Genomic DNA, 20,094 nt, shown 5'->3' with positions numbered 1-20,094 from the left:
ACTGAAAAACTGTAAAGGTTCAAAGGCCTTTTGTTGGTTGTGTTAGGTGCTAATTGGCTTTCTTTGGAAAGATCGCGGCCTTTCAGCATACTAAAAGCATTTGGAACCACCCAGTTTTAGTCACAGCCATGTCAATTTATCACTGAAGGTGATCGTTAAAGAGGCATTAAGTGTGTGTGTGTGTGTGTGTGTGTGTGTGTGTTTTGGTACCTGCAGCATTGCCATGCTCTGATCAGTTTTTCCTCTCTGTGCTTCGAATTCTGCACCTTCGACCAACAAAAGGGCTTGAATATCGTGGTCTCCCCATTGTGCACATTCATCAAGACCCTCCTGGAACACCTGAGCTGCCTCTTCATTAATGTTCCTCCCTTAAAAATACAATCACCCCATACACACAATATATGAACACGTAAAGATTTAATATCTAACATTCATTTTACCACTAACCTTTATGGAGCTAATGAAGACAAACCATTTATTTTATTGGCAAACCATTTAAAGTGCTGAAAATGTTTAACTTTTCAATTTTCTAATCCTGAAATCTTCTGGCACTTATATACCAAGCCTTGCACAGTAAGTGAAATAATGCAAGGAAGGAACAAGGTAATGTAGTCTTCCTCATTTTTAAGTGCACAGCCAGTAATAGTAGTTTCCGTAGGAGAGATTATTAATTTGTTTTGACATTTGTAATTCTTGTCATAGAAGTTAAACTTTCTTCGCCTACAATTCACCACTTAGATAAAAGGAGTAGCACAACATATGAACAGACCTGGGAAAAGGGTAGTGGCGTCAGGGATGTGTGCAACCAGGCTGCGGACAAGAGCTAGTCGGCAACGCATCCACAGATAAACTCCAATTCTTTCACCGGCCTCAACTGCTCTGGAACAGTCTCCATGCAGGGGATTTGACACACCGCAACCTTTATTACCCTGTAAACAGGATATAACACATGCAAACAGTCACAATCCATGTACAGTAAATCACTATTCTAATGCCGTAGCACTGATTTCATTCACAAAAAATGCTTTCAGTCACTAGAGTTAAAAAAATACAGCAACTCTGTAATCACTCAACTCAACCACAATTCTATTTATAAATTACAATAAAATCAAGTTAGACTCCACTTTGCTAAAAAGCATTTTGGCCTTTTTATTTAGCATGCTATAAATATAGAAACAATTACTAACTAAAGATGACATGAACATAGTTACTGTATTGCATTAACAAAAAAAAAAACAGTATAGTACAGTTACAGTCCATTCCATCATCGATGTCCACCTGGCCATAGCACCTCATCAACATCACAGCATCTGTACAGCATGTCCCCCTGTGTTTCTTGTGCTCCTGCCTATCTCTGCGGGTACATCTCAAGTCTCTTATTTGATATTTCCTCGCTCCTCGATCCTTGCTTTAAGTTGTTTTGGTTCGTCATCTCGCAGGCCGCCCCTAAGCGTTTATTTCTGCTCAGAGGAGTGATCTCTGAGGAGCTGTAAGCGAAAATACGCAAAAAAAGCCCTCACAATTTCTTCTCCTCCTCCATTCCACCATCCCTCTTGCGTAACCAGCTATCATGTCTCCTCTACCTATCTCCCACAACAGTAATTATTTTATAAATCTGATAAACTTAATCTGCCTCCTGATCTGTGTTCTGCGCCTGGGTCCACACTTTAAACTAAAACGTAACAGACCAATCTTCCTAATCATGGACCCAGCAGACAGTTTTCGATGAACCCTATTCAGCTCATTTATGACCTGTGCCTTGATGATATGTGGAAAAAGGCCATAAAGGACTATCACGGAGCATCTTCTAAGCCTTGGCTAAGGAACTCCATGCCAGCATGATATGCTGCTCAAGCCTCAGTTCCAGGTCCACAGTTTTCAGCCCAAGCCTGTTAGCTCTCAGCCAGATAACTTCAAGTCTGTTAGCTCTCAGCCAGCTAGCCTCCAATTTGATCGCTTCCTGCTGGCTAGCCTCCTATCTGCATCTCTTCCAGCTAGCGACAAACCAGATTCCCAGTCTGCATCCCTGTCAGCCAGCTTAGGGCCCACTAGCCTCCAGTTACCATCCCAGTAAGCTAACATCTATCCTGGTAGTTGCCAACCTGATTCCAGACTAGCCAGTCTGATGCTCAGCCTACTAGCGTAGGAGTATATTCAGGCCTTACCACATAGTACACATACAGGGATTTTATATGCTTGAGTTTTGTTTAAACATTAAAAAGCTGATTGTGTAACTAACCTATATAAACATCCTACCTGTTCACTTTCAGTCCTGGCATTTGGGAGCTCAGATGCCGGTTTCTTAGAGCTTTGTATGGGTCCTCTCATGAGTAAAGGAGACATCTGCAGCAGCACCAAGGAAGAAACTGCCATCTCAGAACTGCAGGAGGATTTTACAGTAAAATAGTCAGGATAGTCAGGAAACAAAGATAAGCATGTAAACACACACATAGTACACATGCATAAGGTCGCCATACCTAAGTGAGGCATGTCCTTGCTGCAGGTACAGATTGGCCTTCAGTAGATTGGATTCTATTGCCAGTTCCAGGTTCTCAATTTCACTACATACCAGAGTATGCTGCAAAGTGGTGTGCAGCAAGGAGGATGCTCCTTCTAGCAAAAGAAACTACAACAGAGGAGATAACAGATATGGACAAGTTGACACAAACATATTTATGGTAAGATGCCAAGAATACAACAGTTGAATGCAGAAATTACAGTGGGTGGCATACCCATGTAGTGTAGGTCTACTGAGAAATCCCCAAATAGTCTAACCTTAATCCTCTCTGGAGTGAGCTTCTCTTTCTCTGTATCAAGAGTCAGGACTTTTGGCTTTTCTGTGATTAGACAGGAGCTGTCCAGTCTGTCCTGTTGATGGTGTTCTGAGTTTACAGAACAACTTCTTATGCTGGCAGATACTTCTCCTTCAAGAGAATCTGGAAGACATCCCCATTTAGTGCATAAAAAGAAACTTGATCCACAGTAACAGTAAGTCGTTTGTTTTGAAGGAACAAAAAATATGAATAAAATGAAACGGTTCAGTCTTTGGAGAGTCTTTCTGGCCTGTGTATATGCAGAAGCATTCTTGTGATGCAGTGTCAGAATCTTGCCGTGTAACAGTAAAGGTGGTTACTTGTATCCAAAAATTGTAAAATTACCCTTTAACTATTTGACCCACTAAATAACCACAACAAGATAAACTGGTTCTATTTAATGTAGCCTGGCGTGTTAATCTCAAGAAGACACAAAGACCTCCTGATATCTGGAGAAATGGAGAACACAAAAAGTCAATTTAATATTATGTCCCCTATGTATGTTCTTGTACAAATTAAACAGATTTAGTTTAATACACTCCAATGAGAGATGTCACATAATTCAAACGATATACCAACCAACTAACAAAGAGAAGAGAAGAAAGTGCTGACCTGGCACAGGAGGGCCATGTACGGTGTTACTGAGTGCCAGGACTAGTTGAATACGAGCAAGGTTGAATCGGTGGCACAGTGTGGATCCATACAGCTTGCAAACCTCTTGAGCAAAGTCACAGTTCACAAGTTCTTCCAAAGCCTAACCACAAGCACCACATACACATATTAGACCCACAAGAAACCAAATTAGAAAGCAAGTTTAGTAAGAATATTTTTGAAAAATATTGTGTGTTTTTGTGTGTTAATATTTGTGTTAGCACATTCATATGAGTGTATATGAGAGGGAATCGGACTGATATTTTCAAATGCATTGGAAAAGCTTAATGGCAGGCGGTTGGCTGCTATGCTAAGAATACAAAGAAAAATGTAACCTGTACCATAAACCTGTGTCAGTATGGGTATTTCTTTTAAGATTGATTTATGCGATAGATCTTCAGAAATCTAAAGAAATCCTATATAGAAGGTACCTCAGCATTGTCCAGGAGAGACTTGTTGCTGTAGAACGTCTTCACAGGCTGCATAATAAGCACAATTTATTATATCTATTCAATAAATTATGACATGTATAAACAAACAACACAACAATGCTTTCAATACTGTGGAGAGGCAGCATGAGATTACATATTTTGCCAAAAAATACTTTACAGTTACTGTTACCCACTAATGTTGTCCAAAAGTGTGCCAGGCAAACGACTCGTGAAAATACGATTCCTATATTCACTAATAAAAACATACCAGTAAATACTATATTTCATTTCTGCCAAAAGATCCTCCTAAATGTTGGACCTTTAACACTGGACCTTTAACAATACCCGTTTGCATAGGCTAAGAGGGGAGAAGGCAAAGAGGGAACAACATATGTGTCTCTTCATACTTGCAAATTGTCTTTGGCGATGTAGTGTCCATAAGGCAGAAGTACCCCTGTTCCATGTGTGAGCTGAACTGATTCCTTTACAGCTTCAGTGAACAGACACAGTTCAGTAAGGGCACGTATCTGCAGAAAACATCAACCCAGACTAAAAACTCCACCAGAACCATGAGAGGAAAAACCTTTACATGTATGTACAGTATATAAAGACAACAACACATATGCTAACCTTTAGTATTTTGCCCTCAACAGTGCGTTGCACATCTCTGCACACAGACCCCACAAAATGTAGGTAAAGGGCTAGTATGGGCAGTACCTGAAATTACAAACAAGATTCAACACTAAGTCAGTTAACACTGCAGCTCAATATGAGGACAGATAGACAGTGTTTATGTGTTTACCGTTATGTAGTAGCCTGTGTTGAAAAGCCAGTAGCAGATGAACTTGAGACTAGTTACAGTGGTGCCAAGGTGAACCCTATGTGATTCGGAGAAAAGGTCGACTCCAGGGAGCAGTTCATCTCCAATGCTGTGATAGGCATACTGGAGGTCGGCTTGAGGCTGAGCCAGGGAGCAACACAGCACGCACTAAGGAAGTGGGTTACACACACAAGCATGTCAGAAGGTATGCACACAAACACACAATAAAATTTAATGTGTAGTGTCATGAGAACAAAAGGCTCTCCCATCATTATTTCCTCAATAGAGCATTCAGCAACAAAAGTTGAGGAGGACTGAGGAGAGAGATTAACATCCCCTGGAAGTATTACCTTAAAGAGGTGAGCAGACAGGAGACAGCATTTGGTCCGCTGGCTGATATCAGAAGTTAAGATAAACCTGTAGGAGCAGGTAGCTTTTAAAGGTATATGCTTTACAGTAAAACCCCCACATCAAATTAATGATAAACCTCACTGAAACATACTGTGCAATCTTAGCAGTGAGCCCAGCGGCTTGTAGACATCCCCAAATGCCAGCTTGTTTCAGGGTTTGTTGCAGGGAGCCACCCCCAAAGGACATGCCATCCCATTTCTCTACAGTGCCTGAGCTCTTTAAAGCACAATCTACAGCTTTATTCCAGTATGAGTGTGCTGCCCTGGAGAAAAAACACAGGCAGGAATGAAATTATTACAAGAATGTAAGGAAAATCATGAAAAGCTCCACTTACATACTTGGTTAATTGCAGGTTCATGTATGCACTAAAAGGCTGTAGGCTTTCTTCAACACACAGACATACATACTCAGGCAAAAGATTCTAACCGTGTGTTTCCATTGTAGAACTGTAGGTTTCCCATTTCATGCAGTGCCAGAACTTTGAGGGAGTCATGACTGTTGGCCTGGAGATACTCTAAAGAAAAGTTGGATGGAGATGGGAAGGAAAGGACAGCCTGACACATATATTCCAGATATTCCATGCTATTATGTAGTCATTTAGTCTACTGGTACTCTCTATAACACATCTATTCCCACCTATTGACAACTCAGTACTTGCCTCGTTTATGTATTGTAAGTGTGCTATAGAAGTATTTTGGGCTCTTACTAATGGAGGTGGAGTATGCAGCAGTGACAGTCGGCATGTGGTCACGGCTGATAGGGAGGCTGTAGATAGCACTTGGAGTACTGTAGTCCTCCTCCATCAGGTCGCAAGGTTGGATGTTTGGAGTGGGCCTTACTATGGGACTGAAATCCACCAGGCTTGTAGAATGGCTGAGACTTCTGCTCTGACAGTGCTGAAACTGTGCCACAAAGCCTGAAGAGACATACAAGCAGTGCAAATAGTGAGAGTTTCAAACAGATGCTGTGTGAGTGAGTGTGTGAGGCCACTCAATGAGCACTGAACTCACAGGGTTGTGTGTGTCCCAGAAGCAGCAGCAGCAGCAATGAGCGACTATGCTGAAGAACCTGAAGACAATGTTGTCTTCTCTCGAGAGCTTGACGGTAACAGCTCAGTGTGTCTTCTACATCCAGAGGAACGCACACAAGGGACATGGAGAGCTGTATCTCTGCGCCTTAGACACAGAGCACATATACATGAAAACATTATACATGCAAACACAGTTCCACCATTTCTGTAATTTAACATGACATGAGGCCGGCTGTTCAAACCTTTAAGATCAACTGCACCTCGAGGAGGGAAGTTTGTTAGTGCTGCTTTTTTGCAAATGGGTGTTTGCTGTGCAGGGTGAGGGGTCCACCCACTGAGCAGCTGGGAGCCTGCGTAGCTCCTGTAAGTTACCTGACAAGATTCAAGATTCAAGATTCAAGACATACAGAAAAGACAGCACCACATATATATGCATACACACAAGGCTCCCACAGAGATACTCCACAGTATTTCAATAAATATATGTTCAATGCTAAAACATGTGCTACCTCCTTGCCAGTGACCTTCTGTGTCTTGACATGGTGTGGTTGTGGGACTGCAGGTCCTCCAAAAGAACTAATCCTGTCAAGCAGCCTCCTTTGAGCATGGACTAGTAGAGGAGTAACGATCAAGGCATAACGATCCCTGGGATAGACATACAGATGTAGTCAGACACACACACACACACACACACACACACACACACACAAAATATGGATGGGCACGAGATTTACAGGCTGGTTAATGAGCAGAAATATGGCAATGTAAAAAAGGAGCAGAGCTTTGTGTTAAAAGCAATCTAATATGTTTATTAAATGTTTTCCGTGTAATTTTTGTATATTATACTATAGTGAGTGTGTACTGTGTTTTAAAGGTCCTAAAAATCTTAAAATTTAAAAACTCTACTCAAATTCCCATTCATAATAAGAATCTGCCCCAAATTATTTCTAATCGCTGTCTCTCCTGAATGTAACTATACAAATCTCTATTTAGAATTAAATCTTAGCACTTGTATCTTAATAATTGTAATATAGTCTGTGCTTTGGAGAAAACAACTGCCCTACTCACTGTGTGTGTGAGTTGAAAACTAATGCAAAGTGGGCCAGGCTTTCCCATTTTTTACTGTTGTGGAGGTGCTCCAGAGTGTGCAACACCAAGGTGCGGACCCAACGCAGGTCCACTTGGGTGCTGTCATCCAGTGGGGCTGAGAAGTGGAGACCAGACTCTAGATCCTCCTCAGTCAAGTCGCTGTCATACAAACTCCACAGCTAGTTGGGACAAAGAGGAAGGTCAAAGACGAAGATGAAAGTCCCAAACAGGACTATTATTATTTTCACTTTATAGCTGTAAATGTGTTTTTACTCAGATGACAAGATGCAATGACCATGTAGAGACCATAGCGATCATTGGCAGCTAGGATAAGATAAGATAATAAAATTAAGATAATTATGTGAGTTCTTTAAACAAGCTGTTATGGGTGTGTGTATGGCTGTATGAGACTCCTCCCCCTTACCCCTAGTCTTTTCAGCATGTCCATGATTAGATCAGTAGCCAGCACCAGTAGCGGTGTGAAGGTGGTATGCAGCTGGTCTGCTGTGATGGGGGAGGGAGCTTCGAGCTGAGCAGCTCTCTGCACTAGGATAGTGATTCTGCAGTTTTGCTCCCACACAGTCTGACACACACACTGCAATGTCGTCCAGTGGCTGCCACGGTGGGCCAGCACCTGGAAAATTAGAAACATATACATAAAATACAATTCAGTACACACAAATACTGTATTGTACAGTATGTGACTGAACAACAGCATAAACTTTGTGTTTTTCATACAATATACAAAATGCCTTGTGACCATAATGTCAGCATTTCTGTACTTGTGTGTGAGAGTGTGTCCATGTATGTGTGTACAGTACCATGGCCCTTCGGAGATGTAAAGCAGCTTTGTTGAGTGACTCCAGCAGCATGGAGGCAGTGCGTTTGTGCATCTCAATCTGCTGTTCCACAGTCTGAGAGGAGTCCTCTCCCTCCTCACAACTGTCCTCTGAGACAGAGTCATCAACTCTGACCACTGGAAGAAAAGGTTGAGACAAGTGATGAAACACAGACCAAGTGATAATTCTTTCTTCAAATTTTGTGCCATTTTCCTCACCCTCTTTTTTACTCTTGTTTTTGTGTGCAGCCACATAGTCTCTAAGACCAGCGTGAGAAGAGTCTTTCTCTGAGACAGCCTCATATTTAGAAAACTGCTGTTGCTGTGAATTCCTCTGTACCAGGATACCAGAGAAGGCCAGAGAGAAACACAAGGGATTGAACTGGCTGTACCTGAAACAAAGCACATACATGATATTAGTCACACACACATGGATATATAATATATGTAGAATCACTTATGTTTTTAACACTAAGCATAGCAGTAATGACAACAATATATGAGTTCAGACACCAAAAGCAACATTAAATGTCTCCTAAAAAACTTTGTGTTAACATGTAATTGAAGCAATCTATTGGGCCAGTTAATGTAACCGAAGAAACCAAAAAATAGCACCCAGAAAAACACAGAAATGGTGAAGTAAAGTAGCTTGTATCTTGTAAGCAAACCTGTGCTGCAGGGCTCCTTCATGCAGCTGGTCCAGGCCCTGGTAAAGCAGCGCTAAATGGGCTTGAGCCATGTTGTAGTTGATTTGAGACTTCCACACTCTCTCCTCAGAGGACATGTTCCTCAGCTGAAGCTGCTTCTTGTGGCGTTGCACCACAGACGACATGATGGTTAGCAGGTTCTCTACAGCCTGCATATCCCTACACACAAATGGAGAGAAATCCAGTGCACATGCGGTTATGTGAACCCACACATATAAATACACACAAACACAGACACTCCAACACACAGATGAACACACACACACACACACACACACACTGTACCTGTTAGTTTTCACTCTCTGAAGCATGCTGTGGGGCATTTTCTGCTTTATTTTCTTTCTTGAATCATCGTGAGAAGGTGTGTTCTTGTTCTGCTTCAAAAAGCAGCACATGGTATTTATATGTGGATTTTATATTGAGGCAAAGCAGCAAACAGTGAAAATATGTTTCTGCAAAATGTAATTATTAGGGTTGCAATAGCTATGATGGGTACACAGTAGGTTGGTCTACGTTGCAATATCAGAAACCAGAAGACTGTTCCATATAATAAGACTGGTTCTCTGTGGGTGCTAGTGTGAAGCAGTTTTAAGAAAGCTAATATATAGAATCTCTTTAAACAGCTTTACATAAGCACATATAAGAGTACCAAGATACTCTATTTATGTGTGTGCACAGTTGTTACATGATATTGTATGTTGCTGTGTACCTACATGTACTGTATGTGTTTGGTATTTGTGTGCATATTTGTATTTTCACCTGAGGTGGTTCATTTCCTTTCTGAGGCTGAGCACTACTTCTTTTCTTACTCTGACCGTTTCCCTCCACACATTTTGTGGACAGTCCCATCACCTCGTCACGCCTGACAAAGAGAGAACCATTCACACTCTGTCAAATCTTTATCAGTAGGCAAAACAGTACACTACTATCTATAATGAAGTACAGTATGACCCATAAGTAAATGGACAGTAATGCACTGTTTGATGTTTTGACTATAACAGTATTAATTTGAATATTAAATGACATGATGTTTATGAAATTAAAGCTAATGTCTTTAATTTTACCAGAAGATCTATATAGTAAGAACACACCTGGAAAGAAATTCCAATATGCTTTGCCCCCACTTTAACACAAGGTCTGGGTGGCCTTCTTCCATGGTTCTCTGGAGAAGCAGTGTCGCAATCTCAATAAAATACGTCTTTCGTCTGAGCTTCATCACTATTAAGAACGCACACACAAAAACACTGGTGTGAATGAACAAGACTAATTATTCATTAAAAAAAGTATCTGAGTGTGTTTCACTTACCATCTTGATAGGCTTCCTTTAATGGGATGTTGGAGATCAGCTCATACAATATGGTAGGATCCTCACAGCCAGTCAGTGGATGTGGAATCTCTACAGAAGACAATACAGTATTGAAAGTGAAAAGTTTATGTGTATTATTGTTGCCAAAATGTTGAAACAAATGCTGCCTGGCATATTTTCAACAAACATGGATTTAATTAATAACAAAAAGGCAAAACTACTAACACTTGCTAAACACACCACATATTTCCAACATACTTGCATTTTTAAAAAATCATTTAAACAGGTGTGTGTTTGTTTATATGTGTCTTACCATTGTCCGCTGTCAGAGCTACTTCAGATGTGATTCTTTCCTTGTTTTTCCAATTCAGTGCCTTCAGCTGAAGACTTATCTTCATTTCATCCTTGACTGCAGCATTATCTGTCTTAGACTGCACACACACAAACAGAGAGAGAGACACACTAAAACAAAATATTCTTCAAGTGGCATCTAAATATCAAAACATCACATCAAATTAATTTCCTTTCATGATCTAACACCATTCTCAGAGTATAAATCGTTAAATGAAGCTATACTTTTTCCCTGTTCCCTGTACCCACAGCTGCATTGGCATGTCTGCTGATCTGCAGCTGGGCATCATAGACCTCTTGAAGCAGCCTGCGTCCACAGTCCATCAACACAGAAGCCATCTGATGCTCCCCGAGCACACGAAATGCCTGCTCATGGAGAATGGAGGATGAGAAAACATCCTGTGTAAGGTTCCTGGTTGGTTATCGTTTGGGATTTCTGGGAACTCTAAGTCACTGTGGATTAATGCATCTGCTAATTGATCTACTTGAAGTAATTCTTGCAGAGGACACAGTCATCTAATACAGGGTGAGTGCATGTTGATCGAATTACACCTGTATTTAAATGTGATGGCACTAAAAATCAGGGGCATATTTTGAAGCATATTTTTGCCAAAATGAAGGCAAATAAAGAGGTAATGGTCATTTCTAGCATTTTTAAGAAACATCTATCATGTGCATGCACAAAAACAGCATATGGTACATATAAACATGCAGACACACCTTCGACAGGTAGTAGGTGATGCAGGCTACCATGTGCATAAATGACTCTGCCGTGTTTCCAGTCCATTTTTGTTTGAGAAGACCAGAATTTTCTTCCAAAACTATGAGGCATTTCTTTAGCATCTGGACATCAGAGACATAAACACACGCAGTTATGAATTATTAACTGTTATTATTAACTCTTTTATATTATATCGTTAACCAAGTAAAGTTGTCCCTCATAGGACAGAGTATTAAGATATGTGCTGGATTAGGTTTTGCATACCTGTACCACAGGGTCGCAAGTGATCTGATGGAAGATTAGAGGTGCCAAGAGGCCATAACAGCAAACTACTGCTTGCACGGCAGCGCTACCGTCATTAAACCACATTGCTAGTTCCATGGCCACCAGCATTCGCTTACACTCTGCCAGTCTGGCTTCCTGCATACACACACATGCACATATAATCTATTTGTGTTCATGTTAATTTAAAATACATAACCTTTGTTCACATCACAAGCAAAAAATGTACATGAACTTTCACACTGTGATACTGGCCTCATTCGTTATGCTGTAGTTTTCTGTTTTGAAAATATACAAAATACACGCATACCTCTCCATCCAGATAATTTTACCTGTTCCCAGATAAACAATCCGTTGTCACTGAATGAGTCACAGTACAGCGATCCCAGGTGAATGTTGATCTCTGTCTCAATAAAGATGGAAGTGAGGAACAACTGACATACGTAAGGAGAGGAGCATTGCAGGGTCTCGACACGCAGCCTTCAACGTGGTGAATGGAGATGGAGGAGAGGATTATTAGCAAACACAAAGAAATACAAACTCCTTAACTGACTGATGTGTTTCCCTCCTCACCCTGTGGTAGCAAGTCTATCCTGTGTGCCAGGGGACCCGGGGTCGGAGTGGGTAAAGTGGCTCCACAGTTCGGTGCAGGCTATCTTTGCTACACCATACTGCTCCGTTTGAAAGGCCACCTGAGGAAGGAGTCAAAAAAGCTACAATCATAATCCTGCTCTGTGATTATTAGTATTAAGGTGTCCATAAGTCTGTCATGGGCCAGTAGTGTACCTGTGCCAAGTGAGCCCACGAGGAGAGCAATGGTGCAGGCATGGATGCCAGCAGTGGGACTGTCGTCCGTCCTATGGTGTTGCCCAGTAGCTTTCCCTGGCTGCTGTAGGCTGCAACAGCAAACACATACTTCTGGTTGAGCTCCAGCCCCTCCACCTTCAGAATGCACCCACCAGATACTGCTGGTACCTTTAAACATACAAAATCAAACTGAATATTATGGGCACATCATGTAAGACAACAAAAATGTCTCAGACTAGACCTGAAACTCTTCTACGAAAGAGATAAATTGTACCATATTTCCAGTTCCTGGCAGGCTGCAGTCTCCGAGGCGGACTTTCCGGTTAATGGCCGCAGCTGTACCGCAGAGCTGGTACCAGCCCACCTGAGAAGAAACAAAAGTAGGAACAGATGAAAATTATAGATGTTGGATTATTTGCTTCTTGTTATATAAGAAAATGAACAACATAATTAAAAGCAAATCTCACTTGTCCCTCCAAGTTATATGGTGCTGGGGCAAATGTAAAGGAGTGGTCAGTGCGTGAAAGTAGGATGGGGGGAGGAGGAGGGTTTTGTTCTTCCTCCTTCATGTCTTTGTCTTTATTTTCAGCTGGATTTTTACGGGTGGTGGAGAAATACAGTTTTCTCTCCTCCACCCCTGCTTTCTCTATCAGGGTGGATGCCTCCTGGCGAGAGCACACAGACAAACCAGTACAATAATTATCACACTTGATAGTGGGATATATAAATCTATTCACTGTATACTTATACAGACATACCACCAGAAACAAGAAGACACAAATATACATATACACATTTGCAGATATTAAACATACGCAGTACTACATTAACATATATGTGTAATTATATAGGTAGGTGACATGATATATATATCAAGTTTTTTACATTAGTGTACGAACGTGTGATTGTTTGTGCATGTTTAACCTCTAGCAGACTCTTAGTTTGGTTGTTGCTGTTATTTGGATCCTTGTTGTTGTACACCAGCAAGGCTTTCTGGATCAGGTAAAGAGCTTTGGACACCTTGTTCTTCTTGATCCGATCCAACAGTTCAGACTCTGCAACTAGACACAACCGACAAAGGTTCAGATTAAAGCACCTAATTTAGACCCATTATTTGTGTCAACAATTAGGCATGTTGATTATTGACAGACATGTGGTTTTTAAATCAATAAACTTGTTTGTTAATTAGCAAGTGCATGATCAAGATGTCATAATTTGTATCAATGTAAAATTGAGTACAAAATGTAGGCAATCAAAAAGGTTTAATTAATTCTCAAAAATCACCAATGAGTAAATATGTCAGTGTGGCAGTGAGTCTGACCTGCGTTTAGCTGCAGTAACTTGAGAGAAGCCCTGTGACGGATGATGTTTAGCTCGAGATGAAGGTCTGTGGCCAGCAGGAACACGCGTTTGGACTGAGTGTGTTGAGAGCCTTTAATATCTGATTCTTCTTTTTCCTTCTTACTTAATTTATCTTCATTTTCCTCTTTTGATGGTGTCAAAAAACATAGAGAGGGAGTAGATGGAAGGAGGGGACCAAATCTCTGTCAGAACAAAAGGAAAGGTTAGTAGGTTTAGGTTTTTAACACTCACTTGTTGTATGTTTTCACATCTTAAAATACAGTGTTGAGATGCAAACCAGGCAACAGATGGCTTAGAATGGTATAGAATGAATAACTGTCAGACTGAACGTCTATCAACAACTTTTAGGTGTTGGACAGGCAAACTGCCTACCTGCATGAAGGCAGAGTCGGTGATTGCTGAGCAATCTTGGGGCAGCAGTGTAGCTACACCCTTCGCCAGAGCTTCAAGACCCCTCTCCGCTATCTCACACACCTTATGAAGCAGCTCTGTACTTGAACTCTGTGAGCGCACACAAACACACATTCTATTTTTGTTTACAGTATTTTTTAAAAACCTAAGCAAGAATACAGCACATTGGCCTTTTATGTGTAATTTGTTTTTTCAACAGTTGCACTACAATATACAGAACTATCATTTGAAGCACAGACAGTGTTTCCATTCACATACCTCAAGAAGAGAGCAATAGCTTGGCTTCACACCAGCACTGTTTGTTTCACGAGCTGATGGATAAGACATGAGAATAATAACATTGTCACACCTATGGTTGACTGAGGTAATATCAAATACTAGAGTGATATGCTATAAAACAACACAAGATCAAGCACAAAAGATGCATGATTTCAGCTGTCCCACAGACTAAAACAGAGCAAATGCTAGAACCTAATTCCTCACCTGGATATTGTGTTTGATGACTGCGTTCAGCTGCACTCTCTAGCAGTATGGCCAATGTGTGGATCATCTCTGCCGTCATTATGCAGTCAAGAGTGGCCAGGTCACAGGCAAAGGCCACTTCACACAGCACATACAGACACCACAGCCACTGCACACAGAAATTTTGAGGACATTGACATTAGACATACTGTAAAAAATTTACGTAAAGTATAATATAATGTATGTTTTATCCTTTTCAAATGAATCTAACAGCTCATTCAGTCCTAAACTCTAAAAATCTTACTGTGAAGAATAAAAGTAGCTGTTTCATATTTGACAATAATGTGTTCCCATTACCCTGAAAAAGTAAAGTTACAAAAATGCTTACCTTTTTAAATACATACCTTGTCGTGATTATCTACCTTCTTAAGGTAGTGTGTAAACTCTAGGTTTTGCAGCTGATCCCTCTTCATGACCACCTTTACTTTACCCCACAGAAATAACACAACATCCACAACCAGGTCCCCATCTGGCTGCACCTGCTACACAAACACATAGAGTATACACACTGAAAAAACTGCTCCTCTGAACTCTACTTCTAACTTTAATCTGAACCTTAATCGTCGGCAGATCGACCCTAACACAAACACACCAACATGGAACACACAACATAGAAACTTACAGAAGCAGACCCACAAACAGACTTGTGCAGGGTGTCTACGAGGCCAATGAACTCATCACTCATTGAGAATGAGGACTTGTGTCTGTCTGTTGGAAACAACACCACCACAATATACATCAGTAAAATCAGTGTTTATGGATATTTTGTAATCAAATAACTGTTTGTCAGCTAATATTTGAAAAGATAAATAATAACAAGTGATCCTCAAATTCATGTTCATAAGGCAGCCACAAGGAATTGAAGAAAAAAAGCCAGAATCAGTTCGACATAATTTCACTATTGCTACCATCAATCATGCTGTCCTCTCTACCACGGCTCCCCTGGGCAGACAGCAGACTGTTGAAACTATCAAATAAAGCAAGCTCCAGCTCCGCCTTCCTGAATGATCGACCTTCCACACCCTGACACAGAGAGACACAAAGAGACAGTCAAGATCATTCAGAGACACAGCACACACTGAACTGAATAATGACAACTGTGGTAGATGCTTGCGCGCCACTCACAGACAAAACCCGAAACATCCCTCTGGCAAGTTCAGTGAACGCATCTGGCTGCTTGTACTGAAACAACAGCTTAATGAACCTCATCGCAGACATGATGGGTATTTTGTTTTCTCCTAGTAACACAACACATCACGTTACTTTACACTGATTTCCAAACCATTGCACGAAACAAACATCTTTCAACACACAATTACGTGCTGTTCGTGTTCATTGTAATGTGAGAAAAAAAGGGACAAAGAAAACTATGACTAACCTGTAATGGCTAAATCCATTAGAGTGGATGTTGGTGTCAGTGCACTGAGAGATTCACTAGTAGTTTCAACTCCTTCACACATGGTAACATACAAGCACATAAGTCAATACATAAAGTGAGCATTCCTCACCTTAAATACCCATTAAAATTTTATTCCAAAGCATTTACAGGACTTGTATGTTTTCTCTTAATTATGCACCCCCTAATTATTGCAGAGGGTTTTTTCTGATGTCTGTGTTTTACTAACCAGATAATATACTGATCCCAGCAGATAGGAGTTCCAGGATCACCTCCTGCACCTCTGGTTCCTCAGGCATCCTGGTCTGCAGTGGGTGTCTGGTGCTGTCCCAAAGGGCTTCCAAGATGGCCAAGAACTGTGCTGCGCTGCTGTCAAACAGGCCCATTAGCATGCGCTCTGTTGTAGTACGAGGCCATGGGGCCTACAGTAGATATAGACAGGCATACAATTTTAGGTAATGTTACAAGAAAAACAACAAAATGAATTGAGCATCTAAGCAAACAGCCTGCTACACTTAATACTGATATACAATTAAATTAGAGATCTGTTGGAGAGACCTCTGTGGTTGCATTGAGGTTCCACAGGTGGGAAATAGCAGAGTTAACAAAAGTTGTAACAATTAAAATAATTCCGACAAAATCCAACAACAAATATGGATCTGCAACACTGAGTACATTTACAGATGAGATTCAACACTGAATATTACATTATTGATATGGCGGTAAAAGATCTTATTACCTTGGGTATGTCCTTCAGGCTGCTTTTGGTTTTGATTCTATATACTGGTTTGTGTCTCTTTCTGGCCTCAAACACTGCACGCTTGAACATCATAGCAGCCAACTGTAGAGGCAAACAAACTGTTAACATTAGCCCAGAAAGTAACGTGAAAATCTGCAGAAGGAAACATACAGTGGAGGCTATCTAGTGAAACTGCTATATAGACTGAAAGAGAGAGAAGTTTCCTCTGAGAGAGGTTTCAAATAAAGAGCTACTATTTACTTACAAGGCATGATTTGAGAAAAAAGAAATGTGGCTTCTCATGCTCAGGCACTAAACATTGGACTTCAAACTGATTAGATACAGAGATTGGCATGGTTTCATGGTTTCATGGTTTTAAGAGTATATTTCGGATATGTTATAAATCAACAAGAGGAGACACCTGCCTTGATGGAGGCTTCCTTGTAAGCTCTCTGAGTCTCTCTGGTGGCAGGAACATCATTGTGTTCCTCCATCTTTGCTAGCTCATTGATTTTTCCAAGGGCTCTCCTGGCAAATTCCTGAAAGCACAAATGGGTAATAGGACTTTAATAATAATAATTCAGAAATTCCATTTAAGAACATTTTCTATGTGACTTTAATATGTGAATTAAACATCAAATTGGAATTTTGTCCATATATTACATGTCACCAGCACACTGAAAGACAATGAGGAATAAATTATTTAACCTGTGTTTGTAGCAGTAATATCTTGATTATGCAGACATCATGGCAGTTTTATTAAATAGTCCTAGGTCATTTTTTTAAAAACAGAACAGCAGATAGACTGCTCTTAGGTTGGCTAACAGAAAACTGAAGAAAGATCAGCAACAGGTGACTCTTGGTATTTATAACCTATAAGAGCAGCCTGTGAATAGTCATAGACATTAGACACAGACGTTGTACGGTGATTGTATGTATGTAGGTGTCTGGAAGCAGATGACGTGTGTCTTTTACCTCCACCTGAACCCAAGCCTGGTTGTCGTAGTAACAGTGGCAGACAGCACAGTAGAGTGTAACAATCCAAGGCAGATACTTAGCATTCATCAGAGGGATGGAGAGCTCTAAACTGATGCTTGCCCACAGAAGGTACTCCAGTGCCTGGACAGAATCATAAATGGTGGCAAAAGGAATGATGAAGAGTGATACACACTATTATATCTACATTATAAATCACACTAATTTCTGCTTATATCACATCATTCATTCTGTAAAGTGTCAGTCACTTTTAAGCGTCGCATAGTGTCTTTCTTAGTCATAATACACCAGAGGGATAACAGGGAAACAAGCCAATGTGCAGAAAAGAGTGAATCACTTTACTTACTTACTTTAATTCACTTTTGAAACCTCAAATAAAATTCCAATCACAATTAGTACAAACCAAATGTTATGGGTTTGCAGATCCTCCAGTGACTCATTCCCAAACACTAATCATGCAGAGTCGGTTTCAAAACCTCTGTCACATAAAATTTCTCATCCATTTTACTTTTTGTTTTAGAGTGCATCAGACATGGCAAAAAAAATATTTTTAAAAGCTCTTTGACAGACAAATAATCTGTAACAGCTGCAACAAGAAACCCAGTAGAACATGTTCCATCTCTTTCAAAGTACCTGTGCACTACAGTTCATGGTCATCAGGTAACGGCAGATGGTGTAGGTGTGTAGCGAACCTGGAAAAGATGAGAAAGAAAAAGTAAAAGACGATGTTAGTTCTACAATAAAACAGAAAATACATGTAGAATTTCTGACTTCACTTTAACAGATGAATTATCATTATTAAACGAATGCACATTATGTAATTTTCACTAAATCTTGCTCTTGAAGAGAAGTGCCAACATATTTCTGGGAATCACAGGGTACCATTCGGAGGTTAACCTGTTGCTATATGAAATAACATTAGCTTTGTTCACAAAGTTAACAAAGTTGACTCCTGTCTCAAACTCTAACAACTCAACTCGTTCTTCCTAAAAAAAATTGTCAGACAAAAAAGCAAATAGTGGACGAAATTATCAAAGTTGTACTAATATACCATTATATATTTGCCAGCAGAGGTGCTCATGTTGCTGAAAAGCCTGCATCATGATCCTGATGAAGTTCAGCACTCGCAGCAATTTACAGAGTCCGTTGTGGCTGAGGACACTGTGTCTTTTCTCCTGCTCAAATATACACAGGGAACATCCATGCATTGCACGGACCTACACACACACACACACACACACACACACACACACACATACAATATATATGTATCAGGGTTTAGGTATAAACATTTCAAAATATCAATGTCAAAATGTCTTAGTAATATAAAACAACAAAGTACAACAAGCACAGCACCATCACTTCACTTTCACTGAGATATTACGCACAAAGACGCACAAGCTCATACAGTACAGTCACATTACAGGGTACCTTCATGGCAAAGGTATCTTGGTCTGTATCAAAACCTTCAGGGAAGAAGCAGGCCATGAAGTGGTCCACATCTGTGATGTCGGTTATTTTCACTGAGCTGAACTGCAGCAGGTGGAGACTATAGCCCTGCCAAAGAGCCAGCCGGTACAACTACAGAGGAAGGTGAGGGAAGAAATATGAAACGGCAACTGTGAATGTGTGAAACCAAATATTAGCAGGTATTATTAAGGCTACTGTGAATTACCTTTATCCCAAAGAGGAAGTCTGCGATGTGCAGCATGCGCTCCTGGTACAACTTCGGAGGCAGTCGATGTTTGTACTTTTTCCATATCTCCACCAGGATTTTAATCCTTCAAAATGAAAATCAAATCAAATTAAAAACATCTTAAAGCTAAAATGAACGCAATATGAAATCTGTTTCAAAGTTGGAGCACCCATTACACAAGCTGTGTATCTAATGTGTTTAACATTAGCACTCTGACTATCAGACAGCAGTCAACTCCACTGGTAATAATTAACAAAAACAAATAAAATAAGAATCAGCTTGCACATTTGGCTAAGAATAGCTGCCCCTACTGATTTATGATCATTAACAAAACTGAGTTTGTCATTGTTGTGATGGAAAGGTGGAGTTAAAGACTCTCTGGGGGCCCTAGTTGGAAATGTAGCTACGCACCTGGCTGCCCTGCCTAATAAACTAATAATAAATAACAAAATAAATGAACAACTTTGTGTTACTCTGATGTGCAGCTGTCATTGTGATAGCTATAACTGTTTTGCTGACTACAAGGTTGAACTGCACCCACCCGTTAGCAGAAGAGCTGTTGTCCGCACTAGTGGATGAAGCGGCTCGTCTCATCAGCGTTATAAACGAGTTCATGTCTCGTTCAAACGCTGAAATAACTGGGTTTCTTTTATCAAGTTTCCCGTAATATGAGGCCGGCAAATCCATGTCTGAGCCCACAACCGTAGTTTTTTAA

At 40.5% G+C, this 20,094-nt stretch overlaps 1 protein-coding gene across 1 annotated transcript in view; it reads right to left on the bottom strand.

The window, feature by feature from the left end:
• LOC118331802 (cilia- and flagella-associated protein 54-like) overlaps nt 1-20,066 on the bottom strand; it is a gene marked incomplete at its 3' end in the record, with an annotated part of 20,683 nt that extends 617 nt beyond the window's left edge. Inside the window, exons 1-54 of the mRNA XM_035666882.1 lie at nt 19,921-20,066; nt 19,359-19,464; nt 19,115-19,264; nt 18,735-18,900; nt 18,317-18,375; nt 17,663-17,806; nt 17,113-17,226; nt 16,688-16,789; nt 16,178-16,370; nt 15,931-16,002; nt 15,678-15,790; nt 15,461-15,575; nt 15,181-15,260; nt 14,897-15,034; nt 14,514-14,661; nt 14,289-14,341; nt 13,992-14,120; nt 13,579-13,801; nt 13,182-13,318; nt 12,725-12,922; nt 12,532-12,621; nt 12,237-12,425; nt 12,024-12,142; nt 11,783-11,930; nt 11,433-11,588; nt 11,168-11,290; nt 10,697-10,813; nt 10,410-10,527; nt 10,097-10,186; nt 9,882-10,008; nt 9,550-9,652; nt 9,076-9,158; nt 8,752-8,949; nt 8,303-8,475; nt 8,067-8,194; nt 7,670-7,879; nt 7,225-7,424; nt 6,666-6,801; nt 6,399-6,528; nt 6,137-6,301; nt 5,833-6,042; nt 5,553-5,640; nt 5,218-5,388; nt 5,066-5,132; nt 4,698-4,883; nt 4,526-4,612; nt 4,303-4,422; nt 3,896-3,943; nt 3,426-3,567; nt 2,776-2,936; nt 2,478-2,626; nt 2,278-2,380; nt 766-929; nt 211-364 (exon numbers count right to left, since the gene is read on the bottom strand). Coding sequence (XP_035522775.1) covers nt 211-364; nt 766-929; nt 2,278-2,380; nt 2,478-2,626; nt 2,776-2,936; nt 3,426-3,567; nt 3,896-3,943; nt 4,303-4,422; nt 4,526-4,612; nt 4,698-4,883; nt 5,066-5,132; nt 5,218-5,388; nt 5,553-5,640; nt 5,833-6,042; nt 6,137-6,301; nt 6,399-6,528; nt 6,666-6,801; nt 7,225-7,424; nt 7,670-7,879; nt 8,067-8,194; nt 8,303-8,475; nt 8,752-8,949; nt 9,076-9,158; nt 9,550-9,652; nt 9,882-10,008; nt 10,097-10,186; nt 10,410-10,527; nt 10,697-10,813; nt 11,168-11,290; nt 11,433-11,588; nt 11,783-11,930; nt 12,024-12,142; nt 12,237-12,425; nt 12,532-12,621; nt 12,725-12,922; nt 13,182-13,318; nt 13,579-13,801; nt 13,992-14,120; nt 14,289-14,341; nt 14,514-14,661; nt 14,897-15,034; nt 15,181-15,260; nt 15,461-15,575; nt 15,678-15,790; nt 15,931-16,002; nt 16,178-16,370; nt 16,688-16,789; nt 17,113-17,226; nt 17,663-17,806; nt 18,317-18,375; nt 18,735-18,900; nt 19,115-19,264; nt 19,359-19,464; nt 19,921-20,066 — 7,239 coding nt within the window. The remainder of the gene's footprint in view (nt 1-210; nt 365-765; nt 930-2,277; nt 2,381-2,477; nt 2,627-2,775; nt 2,937-3,425; nt 3,568-3,895; nt 3,944-4,302; nt 4,423-4,525; nt 4,613-4,697; nt 4,884-5,065; nt 5,133-5,217; nt 5,389-5,552; nt 5,641-5,832; nt 6,043-6,136; nt 6,302-6,398; nt 6,529-6,665; nt 6,802-7,224; nt 7,425-7,669; nt 7,880-8,066; nt 8,195-8,302; nt 8,476-8,751; nt 8,950-9,075; nt 9,159-9,549; nt 9,653-9,881; nt 10,009-10,096; nt 10,187-10,409; nt 10,528-10,696; nt 10,814-11,167; nt 11,291-11,432; nt 11,589-11,782; nt 11,931-12,023; nt 12,143-12,236; nt 12,426-12,531; nt 12,622-12,724; nt 12,923-13,181; nt 13,319-13,578; nt 13,802-13,991; nt 14,121-14,288; nt 14,342-14,513; nt 14,662-14,896; nt 15,035-15,180; nt 15,261-15,460; nt 15,576-15,677; nt 15,791-15,930; nt 16,003-16,177; nt 16,371-16,687; nt 16,790-17,112; nt 17,227-17,662; nt 17,807-18,316; nt 18,376-18,734; nt 18,901-19,114; nt 19,265-19,358; nt 19,465-19,920) is intronic.
• Nucleotides 20,067-20,094: the final 28 nt, after the last annotated feature.

This window comes from Morone saxatilis, unplaced genomic scaffold (assembly GCF_004916995.1).
Source record: "Morone saxatilis isolate NCDOM2014 unplaced genomic scaffold, NCSU_SB_2.0 Contig20, whole genome shotgun sequence".
In the NCBI taxonomy this organism is placed as follows: domain Eukaryota; kingdom Metazoa; phylum Chordata; class Actinopteri; family Moronidae; genus Morone; species Morone saxatilis.
The sequence above is the reverse complement of the archived record's forward strand: the minus strand, read 5'-3'. Positions and strand labels throughout refer to the sequence as shown.